At 38.1% G+C, this 12,315-nt stretch overlaps 2 protein-coding genes across 2 annotated transcripts; one reads left to right on the top strand and one right to left on the bottom strand.

The window, feature by feature from the left end:
- Positions 1-381: 381 nt before the first annotated feature.
- Positions 382-3,249, bottom strand: LOC138895414 (uncharacterized). Its single transcript, XM_070180099.1, has 5 exons — positions 2,304-3,249; positions 1,484-1,677; positions 1,171-1,366; positions 517-1,089; positions 382-449 (listed from the first exon to the last, which is right to left on the bottom strand). Exons 1-5 carry the CDS (start codon positions 3,247-3,249, stop codon positions 382-384), a joined length of 1,977 nt encoding a protein of 658 aa, XP_070036200.1.
- A 3,094-nt stretch (positions 3,250-6,343) lies between these two features.
- Positions 6,344-11,742, top strand: LOC104109609 (cytochrome P450 CYP72A219-like). The gene is made up of 5 exons (XM_009618958.4): positions 6,344-6,909; positions 8,577-8,794; positions 8,994-9,238; positions 9,394-9,778; positions 11,095-11,742. Exons 1-5 carry the CDS (start codon positions 6,627-6,629, stop codon positions 11,518-11,520), a joined length of 1,557 nt encoding a protein of 518 aa, XP_009617253.1. The 5' UTR covers positions 6,344-6,626; the 3' UTR covers positions 11,521-11,742.
- The last annotated feature ends 573 nt before the right edge of the window (positions 11,743-12,315 follow it).

Raw genomic sequence — 12,315 nt, 5'->3', positions numbered from 1 at the left:
AAAAAGCAGAAGTGAGACCTCCCTGCCAGTCTATCCAACATTTGGTCAATGAATGGTAAAGGAAAATGGTCTTTCTGGGTGGCTGTGTTCAGTTTTCTATAATCCATACAAATTCGCTAACCTGTAACTGTACGAGTTGAGATTAACTCATTATTCTCACTGGGCACTACAGTCATTCCACCCTTCTTTGGCACACACTGAAGTGGGCTAACCTAGTTGTTGTCAGAGATTGGGAAGATGATTTCCGCATCTAACCACTTGATCACTTCTTTCTTCACCACTTCTTTCATGTTAGGGTTTAGCCTTCTTTGATGTTCTCTGGAAGGGTTGTGCTCATCTTCCAATTGAATCTTATGCATACAAAATGTCGGGTTGATCACCCTAATATATGCAATGGTCCGGCCCATTGCAGTCTTGCATTCCATTAACACCTGTAAAAGCTATTCTGCCTGCACATCTAACAAACTGGATGAGATAATAACAGGTAAAGTGGATTTAGGTCCCAAGAAAGCGTACCTGAGGTGAGAAGTAACGATTTTAGTTCCAACTGTGGTGGTTCTTCAATTGACGGCTTAGCTGGAGGTGTTTTTCTTTCTTCTAAGTGTAAGGTCTCGAATTCGAGCTCTCTTTTCCAGTACCCTCGCCCCTCAAGGGCCAAAACCCACTCTGCTAAGTTTTCACCATTCATTTCTTCTAAGTTCACGAGGCATGCTGCTAGAGGGTCTTTTGCATTCAGAGTCTCATCTTCCTCCTCCAAGATCACATCCACAGCTTCTATCAGAGAGAAGTTAGCAAACTCACTGGGTCGCCACATAGATTTCTGCACATTAAACGTTATCTCTTCATCGTTCAATATCATCTTTAGCTCTCCAGTTTCACAATCAATTAGGGCTCTCCCAGTGGCCAAGAATGGCCTTCCCAAAATTATGGGAATATCCTCGTCAACCCGGCAGTCTAAAATGACAAAATTTGCTGGGAAAACAAACTTCCCCACCTGTACTAATACATCATCAAGGATACCAGAGGGCCTCTTCACTGTCCGGTCGGCCAGCTGTAATAACATAGACGTGGGTCTAGCTCTTCCAATGCCTAACCTTTTGTAGATAGTCAAGGGCATCAAGTTTATGCTTGCCCCCAAATCACAAAGTGCCTTAGCAAATGCATAGTTGCCTATTGTGCATGGGATTGTGAAACTCCCTGGATCTGATAACTTCTCAGCTATGGGTCTTGTCACAACAGCACTACATGTCTGAGTCAGTGTAACCGTGGCCAAGTCTTGAAAGTCGAACTTACGAGACATTGAGTCCTTCATTATTTTTGCATAACCCGACATTTCCTTTAAGGCGTCAATCAATGGAATGTTTACCTGAATTTGCTTCAACATCTCCAAGAATTTCTTATATTGCTCATCTTTTTGATATTTGGCCAATATTTAGGGGAAGGGTGCTGGAGGCCACTTCTTTCCTGTGATTTGATTTTAAACCTGCTCTGGCACTGTTTCTGCTGCCTTCTCTTGCTCTGACTTAGTTTCCTTCACGACTTCTTTTTCTTTGCTTGTTTTAGCTGGCGCATGTTGTACCGTCACCTCTGTTAACCCTGTTGAGTCATCTATCTTGATGGGTACAGGCACAGGTGTTTCAGTAGGCCGGCTTTTGCGAGCCATCTCTTGCTCCAGATCTAGGTCTCTACCATTTCGTAGACTCACTACCATAAGCTGTTTCGGGCCCTATTCTTTTGGATTGACTTGTGTATCTGCAGGTAATATCCCTTGGGGACGATTGTTTAGGGCCATAGAAATTTGTCCTAATTGAATCTCAATACCCTTTATCGCTGATTCATGCGAGTCTACCCTCTGTTGTATTTTTCCCGTGGACCCAATCAATTGTTGTTGTCCAGCATTCCCTCAAGTTTAGTAAACCTATCATCTGGTCTCATAATCTATTGTTGTTGAGGTTGTTGATAAGTCAGCTGCTGATTTTGCTGGATGTAGCCCTGTTGCCTTTGGTAAGGCGCAACTTGACCCAGTGGTCACATAGCTCCAAGATTGTTGTTGTTATTGTACTGCTGCTACGCTGGTCTATATTTTTGATTATGTTGACCCCAATTCTGACCACCTTGCCTCTGTCCCCCATAGTTGGCTACATAATTCATATCTTCCTGATATTGCTGGTTGTCACCTTCCGCACTCCACGAGCAAACATATAGTTGGTTAATGCATGGTGTACATAAGCCCCCATTAGTTGTGTCAACTATGTGAACCTGCTGCTTCTGGCCTGATTCATCAATCTTTTTGGTGAGGATACTCATTTGTGTCATTAGAGTGGCCACATTCTCAGCTATGGAGTTGTTTGGGTCCAACGCCACTGAGTGAACTACCGGAGTGATCGTGGAGGCTCTTGTCATCCGTCCAGAGTTTTGTGCCATCTTATCAAGTAGGATCTTGCATTCTGCGAATGTTTTACTCAGAAATGCTCTACCTGCTGAAGCATCAACATTAGCCTTTAAGCTGTCAGCCAGTCCCATGTAGAATCTCTGCCCCAACATCTGATCTGGAATACCATGATGTGGACACTTAACCAGCATGCCCTTGAACCTCTCCCACATTTCTTTTAGTGATTCTGTTGGTCTCTGCCTGTAGCTCAATATATCATCAATCTGTTGGGCAGTTTTATTTGGTGGATAGAATTTGTTCAAAAATTTCTTGACTAATTCCTCCCAAGTAGTGATGGAATTTATGGGGAGTGAATTAAGCCAAGTCTGAGCTTCTCCTGTCAGCGAGAATGGGAACAACAAAAGCTTTATTGCGTATGGTGTTACGTTAGGTTGCCTTTGCGTTAAACATATTGACAGTAAATTCTTCAAGTGCTGCTGAGGATCTTCAATGTGTGACCCTGAGAACAGTCCCTTGTTCTGCAACAAATATAGCATGTTATTTGTGATTTGAAATGGTTCTGCTTGTATCTGAGGGACTGCAATTGCGGTTGCCAGATTGGCAGCAGTGGGCTGTGCCCAATCGTATAATGTTGTTTCTGGTACAAGAGGCACCACACCCCGAATGTTTGGTTCATTCTCATTGTTTCTGATGTTGATTGGATTTTCTATTCCGTCAGCCATGGTTGGTTCGATTTGTTCTGTCGAGTTTCGTTGCTGTTCGCTTTTCTTGTTTGCATGATTTAGTGCCTTGAAAACTTTCTCAGGATCTGATAACACTTCAAGCAATTCACCAGTTCTTGAGGAGTTCCTAGGCATGCACCTGTAACACCCAAGACTACAAACGTTAAAATTTCAATGTATTTGGTTTAGAATGGAGAAAATTGACTACACTAAGAATTCTAGCACTTCTTTTAGTTGCAATTAATAACACCGTTAATTCCCCGGCAATGGCGCCAAAATTTGATCACGCCCAACTATGCCTTATATAAAGGACTAAGCGGTCATTGCAAATATATTCCGACTAATAAGTCCGGAGTCGAATCCCACAAGGAATTAACCTATCAAACACAGCTACTAGACTCGCACAAATTCACACAATCAATCTTCAAAAATATTTAAGTAACAGATTGGGTTTTATTAACTAAATATTACGTAATGAAAATGTAATAATTAACAACTAACTACGAATGGGTTGTAAACAAGAATTGAAATGATCTAAGGTTGTGATTTTCCCTATTGTCGGAATCTTTTCTGCTACGTTTTCTATAAATTTGCCTAAGTCTTCTCTATCGACCATGAGCACTCTAATTGTCGTAACTCTCTCCAGAGTAATTACCAAAATTTACTAGGTATATTCTCCCGAATTACGCTAGCTGGCATTAAGTACAGCTCACTCAGATCGCATCAAGGTTTTGTTATCCCTAAACCCACTTTTAAACCTCCGTATTGATCCCTCATATACGTTTAGGAGTGATGTTATTCAACAACTACCTAAATATGCACTCTCTCCTGAGTAATACATACTAAATAGGCACAGCTAATTGAGGGCCCTTCAATCAACCACAAGAATAATATAGTTGAACAAATAGAGAAAATACTATGGCAAATCTATATTAACGTAACAAGAAAATTATCCTTCAATAGGTTCCATCAAAATCCTAGATTAGGAATTTAGCTACTCATACTCATAGTAACGATATCCCAAATATTTTACATAATTAAAATACAGAGTAACGATGAAAAGATGTAGAAATGATGATTCTAACTCCCAAAGGGTGATTCCACCAGCTATTCTTGCCTTTGGCTGCCAAAAACGTCCCTCCAAGTAGTGTTTTTAGGTCTATTTATATGTGTAGAAGAAACCCTAAACGTGTAGGCCAAGTCCTAGTCAAACCCGGAACGAATTAAGTCTTCAAAACTCGGACTAGACCTGGCCTCAGGCCTGGCATGGCCAGCCTAACGCCTGGAATTTGGCTGGCCTCGCCAGGCTAAAACCTAGTTCAGCCTGGCCTTTGGCTGGCCTCGCCAGGTCTTTCCTTTTTACTGTTCTCGAGCACACTTTCAATGTTTAAGTATCCCTTTTGCTCTACTTTCATCTCCAATTCACCTACACATAAAATAGACTCCATTATGCGCAAATAAAGTATAATTTATCATTAAAGCATGTAAAATGCAAGGCACATAATGTACGAAATTATGGAATTATAGCCACACATCAGTAAGCTCGATATTATGAGCTTAGAAAAAGAGTACCAACTTATTATAGCCAGAGGTGGATATATTATTTGAAGTTTATGAGTTCAAAATGTAAGTGAATGCACTAATTATTTGAGTAACTGGTAATTTAGTAGATTTTTTAATACTTATATAGAGTCTGAGCCAAAACTATTGATTCAGCTAAACCCGTAGCTTTAATGGTGCATCCGTCCCTCATTATACCAAATAAATTGCAAAGATAGTATAATAATTCTTTACAAAATTCAGCTTCATCTACTTTTTCAAATAATTTTACTACTAGTAGATAAGTGCATAAAATGGAATAAAAGGTAGAAAAAGATTCATGAGCAAATTCTTTTTGGGAAGAGTTAATATACCAAAACTCTCCTAAATGTGCTCGTTTTGCAAGTTTCATGCTTAAACTATGGAGGCTTCTATAATCCTCTATACTACATTGTTCTCATATGTTTAAAAAAAAAGAAGCTTTATTTCAAGTGTATTGCCACATGGCAGTTTTAAAAGGGATTTTTGGAGGGTGAGACTCATGCAACTAGAGACAGATCCAAGATTTAATGCTTATGGGTTTCTGCAACGATTCCGATTAAATTTTTAATAGTAACTGGGTACACATTCAATTATTTATAAATATTTAGTAAATTTTTCGAACACATTTACATTGTTTGAACAAAATTTACTAGGTTCACGTGAACCCGTAGGTTGAGAGGTGGATCCGCCCCTGCAGACAACACATCATTTTCCTTGGGGGTGGGGGGCTATGTTAATAAACAACAACAACAACAATAACAACCCAGTATAATTTCACTAGTGGGGTCTGGAGAGGGTAGTGTATACGCAGACCTTACCCCTACCCTGGGGTAGAGAGGCTGTTTCCAATAGAAACTCGGCATCCTTTCCTCCCAGTATAATTCCACTAGTGGGGTCTAGAGAGGGTAGTGTGTACGCAGACCTTACCCCTACCCTGGGGTAGAGAGGCTGTTTTCAATAGAAACTCGGCATCCTTCCCTCCAAGAACTCCCCACCTTGCTCTTGGAATGAATCGAACTCACAACCTCTTGGTTGGAAGTGGAGGGTGCTTACCATCAGAGCATCTCACCTTGTCTGCTATGTTAATAAAGAACAATGTAATTCATGGGTAATAGAAACTCTCCATAGTTTAAGAAATTCTCCATAGTTTAAGTATGAAAATTGCAAAACATGTATGTATAGGAGAATTTTGATGTATTAACTCTTTTGGGCATTTTAAAAATTTCTTCATTTAGTAAGAAATTGAGCCCCAAAAAAGTGTTCGTGTCTTGAATTTCTTCTATAAAAAAATTTCACTTAGTTTACTAACTCTCTAACTAGTATGAACCTCAAAAGGGAAAAAAGAAAAAGATCTTCTACAGACTACAGACACGCTCTTCATATCTACCAAAGTTTTTTCCTCTTACTTTTCTTCTTCTTTTCTCCCAGTGTACCACATCGCAATTAACATCCCTTTTGTAAATTTGTGGAGAAAAAAAGATACTGTTATAGTTAGAAATAATTTATTTTAAAATTTTATTTTACTGTTAATATCATAATTTTATAACTACAAAAGTATTTAAGATCATAATTTCATTATCTTTTTATCTTTTCATAAATGAGGTTCACATTCACATAAAATTAAATAGAGGTAGTGGTTGAATTCTGTTATTTTGTCGGATTTGCTAGTCATTGATGGAGACCTTTTGGTTTTATCCCACATGATTCACGAACTTGGTAGATACTCCCTTCGATCGATTTTTTGGTTTTGTTTGTGGTTCACAATATTTAATTTTTTTTCAGATATTAAGAAAGAATTATAACTTTCTTTTCAAAGTTGTCAGAACCAAACAATCAGTGGATGCGGGAGTAATATATAATATGCAAGTTGTAGAAAGAGAAAAAAAAAATCAAGTAGCTATTCTATACTGGGGCACAAATAGTGAGTGAAAATGGAGACTGTTCAAATCATAATAACAGCATCTTGTGCTGCCATAATAATTACTCTAGTGGTGTGTATTTGGAGAGTACTGAATTGGGTTTGGTTCAGACCAAAGAAGCTGGAAAAACTATTGAGGAAACAAGGTCTCAAAGGCAACTCCTACAAGATTTTGTATGGGGATATGAAGGAGCTTTCTGGTATGATTAAGGAAGCTAATTCCAAACCCATGAATCTTTCTGATGATATTGCACCAAGATTGGTGCCTTTCTTTCTTGACACCATCAAGAAATATGGTATGTTTCACAAATCCCTCGTTCATTTTCTTCACTCATGACCACTCTTTTATTTTCTAACCATATTGTTCGGGACAGTTTGTGCGCCTCTCGTCTAATTTTACATAGGTTAACCAGTTTTCGGAGTGAGTAATCGAAAAATAGCTAGCGTTTGCAAAGTCATTGAAAAAATAGCCATTATTTTATGCGGAGATAAAATCTAGACAAAAATACCCTTGTTGAAACACGGAAAGTTACAGCATAATGTGCTAAATTATGGAGCTCTTGCTTATAAACTTGTAGTATATTATGTTGGAATTCTAGCACATTTGTAATCTCATATGTAAAAAATTCGAAATTGCAGTATAATATACTGGAATTTTTTCCTATTTTTAAGGATATTTTTGTTCACATTTATCTTTATATGAAAAAATGGCTAAATTTCGATTACTTTTAAAACTGTGACTATTTTTCAGTTACCAATTGTAAATCAAGCTATTTCTGATTTTTTCCCAATTTCACAGGGTACCTGTATCGGGTAATAAGTCACATAGCATTTTTGTCTCTGCTGCGATTTGAGCATGAGACTGCATGGTTCTCAATCCACTTCTTGGATGCTTTACTCATAACCACTTAGTTGACTGAATAACTTGAATCTCTTATAAAATTGTCCAGCTGAAATAGATAAAGACCAGTTGTGTCAAGATTTCAATTTGTTTATCCCTCCACTAATTCTACTTATCACATTCTCTGTCTTACTTGCTGAAGACATGAAGTTGGATCTTGAATCCCCAAAGTATGGGGGTTTAGTCGGTACAACCCACCTCAACTTTGTTCTTAGGCACTAAACTTAAAAGAAGATAAACAATTGCATGATTAACTGAACTCTGATCCTATGCAAGCTGGTACTGTGTTCCATGTTATCTTCACTGACTTTTTAATCCCCTGATCAGTAAATCTGTCATTGTATTAGGCATGACAAACGAAAGATTGAACAAATTGAAAAATAAGTTCCAGAATTGACTAGCCATCGTGCACTGCGGAAAGAAATGATTGCTGCTCTCCTCGACCATATTAGACAAGTAGCACTTACTGCAAATCATCATCCCCCTTCGTTGTAGATTACATTGGGTTAGGCGTGTCTTCATGTGTAAGCAGCCACATGAAACATGCTAACTAATAGGGTGCTTTAGTTTTTCATAGTTGCTTCCAAGGCCAAGTATGATTGCTTCCGGGGACCTTGTTTAACTCTATGTAACATGAGCCAACTGAGAAGATCCAGTTATGTTGCATTTTCCACATTAGCTTGATCTTCTTCTTCTGCATTTAGGTTCACTAATCTTTTAACAAAAGAGCCACTCTTGGTATTTCCTGATAAAAACAAAGCCTCCTATTATTGACGCAGCAATTGCTTCCTTCCCAACATTGTTATACCAGTGAGTGCATTCAAAAGAGAAGCTATAAAGATCGCTATAAGACATCATAAGAGGAGTGTAACCAATTAAACTGGCCCTTATTTTAATTGCAAGGTTAGGTTTTGGAACATGGATTTTGAAGATCTTGCATTGTGCCTTCTTCTGTCCTGCTCGCTTTTTTAATCTTTCAAAAGCCCTGATAGTTTCATTTTTATGTTGGATAGATATTCATCTTCAGTTTGGAGTAGTTAATATGGAAACATCTGCTTGCAGGTAAAAAATCCTTTGTATGGTTAGGTCCGAAACCACTGGTTCTTATCATGGACCCTGAGCTTATAAAGGAAATATTTTCCAAATACTATCTGTATCAAAAGCCTCATGGAAATCCAGTTACCAAGCTATTAGTACAAGGACTAGTAAGCCTAGAGGAAGACAAATGGGCCAAACATAGAAAAATCATCAATCCAGCTTTCCATCTAGAGAAGCTAAAGGTTTGTAACTGCAATGGATTCGGTTTAAGTTGTATTTTTATGTTTTCTTTACTCTTCTTTTCATTGAAACAGCAACTTAATTATGATTCTTTTTTGAGGTATGTTTTTGGAACCATCTTGTGTTCCTGATTACAAAGTCGATACATTTTGAAGAACTGTCCGTTCATTGAGTTTTTTCTCTTAACCATTTCTTAAACAGCATATGCTTCCAGCTTTTTGCTTGAGCTGCACTGAGATGCTGTGCAAATGGGAAGATATTGTTTCAATTAAGGGCTCACATGAGATAGATGTATGGCCTCACCTTGAACAATTAAGTAGCGATGTGATCTCTCGGACAGCTTTTGGCAGTAACTTTGAAGAAGGTAAAAGGATATTTGAACTTCAGAAGGAACAAGCTCAGTATTTTGTAGAAGCTATACGCTCGGTTTATATACCAGGCTGGAGGTAATTTGATTTGCTTTAACAATAGTCATATTACTCCTACTCAAAGTTCATCGGGAAGTGCAACACGGTTAACTCTCACTCTAATGTTTGATTATTTTGTTGATGCATATTGCTTTCCCTTTTTCAGATTACTTAATTATTAAACTATTTCACAGGTTTTTGCCAACAAAGAGGAACAGAAGAATGAAGGAAGTTGAAAAGGATGTTCGGGCCTCGATAAGAGGCATTATTGATAAAAGAGTGAAGGCAATGAAAGCAGGAGAGGCGAGTAATGAGGATCTACTTGGTATATTGTTGGAATCTAATTTTACAGAAGCTGAACAGCATAGACACAAGGATTCTGCGATGAGCATTGAAGAAGTCATTCAAGAATGCAAGTTATTCTATGTTGCTGGCCAAGAAACTACATCAGTGTTGCTTGTGTGGACTCTAATATTGTTGAGTAGGCATCAAGATTGGCAGAGCCGAGCCAGAGAAGAGGTGTTTCAAGTCTTTGGTAATCAGAAACCAGATTTTGACGGATTGAATCGTCTAAAAGTTGTAAGTGTCCTCGTTTGTTGGTTCAATTACTCAGCCATGGGATTTATGGCTGTTATTGCAATTAGATGGTGCTTTTTTTTATAAAGTAATAAATTTAGTATACCAAAAAGAAGAAAACCTACAAAAAGAGATGGTTTCTACAAACGACACCCAATCTTCAATACACAAAGGAATCTCATGAGTGCACCAAAAAGTAAAAGGGATAAGAGGCCACTCCTCAACCGTACAAAATTCATTTTTACACCCTCAAAAGCTCTCCTATTTCGGTATCTCCAAACTACCAACATGAGTGCGAGAGGAGTCACATTCCATGCCCTACGATTTCTCCTTCATTTTCCACTATTCCAGCTGAACATTAACTCCTTTATAGTGTCAGGCATCACCCATCCAATACCAAACCACCTCAGGATTTCCCACCATAGCCTTGTAACTACCTGACGATATAGAAGAAGATGTCCCACGTTAGCCTTGCACATGTAGCACCAACTCACATAAGTGACCTTCCTCTTTCTCAATTTTTCAGCCGTCAAAATCACCCCTTTTATTGCTAACCAAGTGAAAAGACACAGCTGCCTTGGTACTTTAGGGATCCAAATCAAGTTACGTGGAAAGTCAACCTCTTCCTTAACCAAGAGCTTCTCATAGTATGACTTTAACGAAAATATTTCATTGTTCCCCGCCTCCTCACTTCCATTCATCGTGGATATCCCGCGGTATGCTTTGTTTATGGAGCAAGTCAATCAAGTTTTGGAACTCTGGCACCTCCCAATCTTGTAGATTTCTTCTAAAACTCAAATCATAGAAAATATCTCCACTTTGAGACCTTCGGACTTGATTAGACAAGAATTGCATTTTAATCTATGCTTGATAGTGGAATAGATATAGCGATGTTTCCCCTAGGGAAATCAACTCTATATCCTTGCTTTCTTGATGTTAGTGGATCCATCCAAGCATGAGCAGGCGCAGATGCAGTATATAGGCAGTGGGTTTGTCCACATCCATTGTTTCTGCTTTAACTCAAACAATTTATAGGAAAAAAATATAATTAAACTAAGTTCACTCTCATTTTGACAAAAGTGTAATGAGTGCTGTAGTACTGTTCAACCATGTACTTAAAACTCTAGATCCTCTTATGATCATTAGGGACAACTCGCCCCCCACCCCACCCCCAAAGAAAGGGAGATGAAATGTGGTTTTCTCATTTGCAGGCTGGTCCCGAGCTAAATGAGTACTTCACTAGGAATAGTTTGGGCACAAATCTTATGTCAAGTCTTTTTTCATGATATATATAACTGATGGAGTACCTTTTGCTGCAGGTGACAATGATCTTGTATGAGTCTTTAAGGCTATACTCCCCAGTAGTGTCACTAATCCGGCGGCCTAATGAGGATGCTATATTAGGAAATGTATCTCTGCCAGAAGGTGTGCTACTCTCATTACCAGTGATCTTATTACACCACGATGAAGAGATATGGGGTAAAGATGCAAAGAAGTTCAATCCAGAAAGATTTAGAGATGGAGTCTCAAGTGCAACAAAGGGTCAAGTCACTTTTTTTCCATTTACTTGGGGTCCCAGAATATGCATCGGACAAAATTTTGCCATGTTAGAAGCAAAGACTGCTTTGGCTATGATCCTACAACGCTTCTCATTCGAACTGTCTCCATCTTATGCACATGCTCCTCAGTCCATATTAACTATGCAACCCCAACATGGTGCTCCACTAATTCTGCACAAAATATAGTTTGTTACTTTAAGCAGTGTCTTGTTATATGTCAGAGAGTCCAAAATGTTTAATTAAGGCTTGTAGAACTGCCAAATGGAACTTCATTTGCATTCGTGGGTTGTAGATTGTTGTAATTGGACAAGTATACTGTTTATTTTAGAGTTTTAAGATCTGTGCGCGTATAGTGTATGAAATTTTTACATCTTCAAGTGAAATACACTTACGACAAGTTACTTATTATTGTAAGCTTGATATCGTGAGCTTAGAAAAGAGTACTAATTTATTATAGTGAGAAACGGATTCATTGTGTGACGTTTATAAGTTCAAAATGTCAATCGAATGCACTATTCATTTGAGTTACTGGGTCCGAAACTTATTTAATAGTCTTCTTAACACAAACGAACTCTGAGCCAAAGCTCCTGGTTCGGCTATTCGGCTAAAACCGTAGCTTTAATGGTACATCCACTCTGATTATAGCCAATTAGATTGCAAAGACAGTATAATGATTCTTTTACGCAATTCAACTTCTATCTGCTTTTTCAAATAATTTTACTATTTGTAGATGAGTGAATAAAAAGGAACAAAAAGATTCATGAGCGAATACCTTTTTGGGAAGATTTAATACATCAAAAACTTCCTAAACTATATCCATTTTGCAGCTTTCATACTTAAACTTTTGGGAGTTTCTTTTAGGCCGGAACTACATTGTTCTCATATGTAAAAATTGTTGAGGTTTTTTGTTATTTAAGATGAAATAGTCTTAAAATGGGAAATGGAGGGAAAAATAAAAAAAAATTGAGTAAAATTTTAAGG

This window comes from Nicotiana tomentosiformis, chromosome 7 (genome assembly GCF_000390325.3).
Source record: "Nicotiana tomentosiformis chromosome 7, ASM39032v3, whole genome shotgun sequence".
NCBI classification, from domain to species: domain Eukaryota; kingdom Viridiplantae; phylum Streptophyta; class Magnoliopsida; order Solanales; family Solanaceae; genus Nicotiana; species Nicotiana tomentosiformis.
The sequence above is the reverse complement of the archived record's forward strand: the minus strand, read 5'-3'. Positions and strand labels throughout refer to the sequence as shown.

Excerpts from the sequence above, each read along its gene's own strand:
- LOC138895414 (XM_070180099.1), bottom strand. The coding sequence starts at position 3,249 with ATGCCTAGGAACTCCTCAAGAACTGGTGAATTGCTTGAAGTGTTATCA. Across the intron at positions 1,090-1,170 it reads CACAATCCCATGCACAATAG|GCATTGGAAGAGCTAGACCC; the intron begins GCAACTATGCAT and ends ACAAAAGGTTAG. Across the intron at positions 450-516 it reads ATCGTTACTTCTCACCTCAG|GCAGAATAGCTTTTACAGGT; the intron begins GTACGCTTTCTT and ends TTAGATGTGCAG.
- LOC104109609 (XM_009618958.4), top strand. The coding sequence starts at position 6,627 with ATGGAGACTGTTCAAATCATAATAACAGCATCTTGTGCTGCCATAATA. Across the intron at positions 6,910-8,576 it reads TGACACCATCAAGAAATATG|GTAAAAAATCCTTTGTATGG; the intron begins GTATGTTTCACA and ends ATCTGCTTGCAG. Across the intron at positions 8,795-8,993 it reads TCCATCTAGAGAAGCTAAAG|CATATGCTTCCAGCTTTTTG; the intron begins GTTTGTAACTGC and ends TTTCTTAAACAG.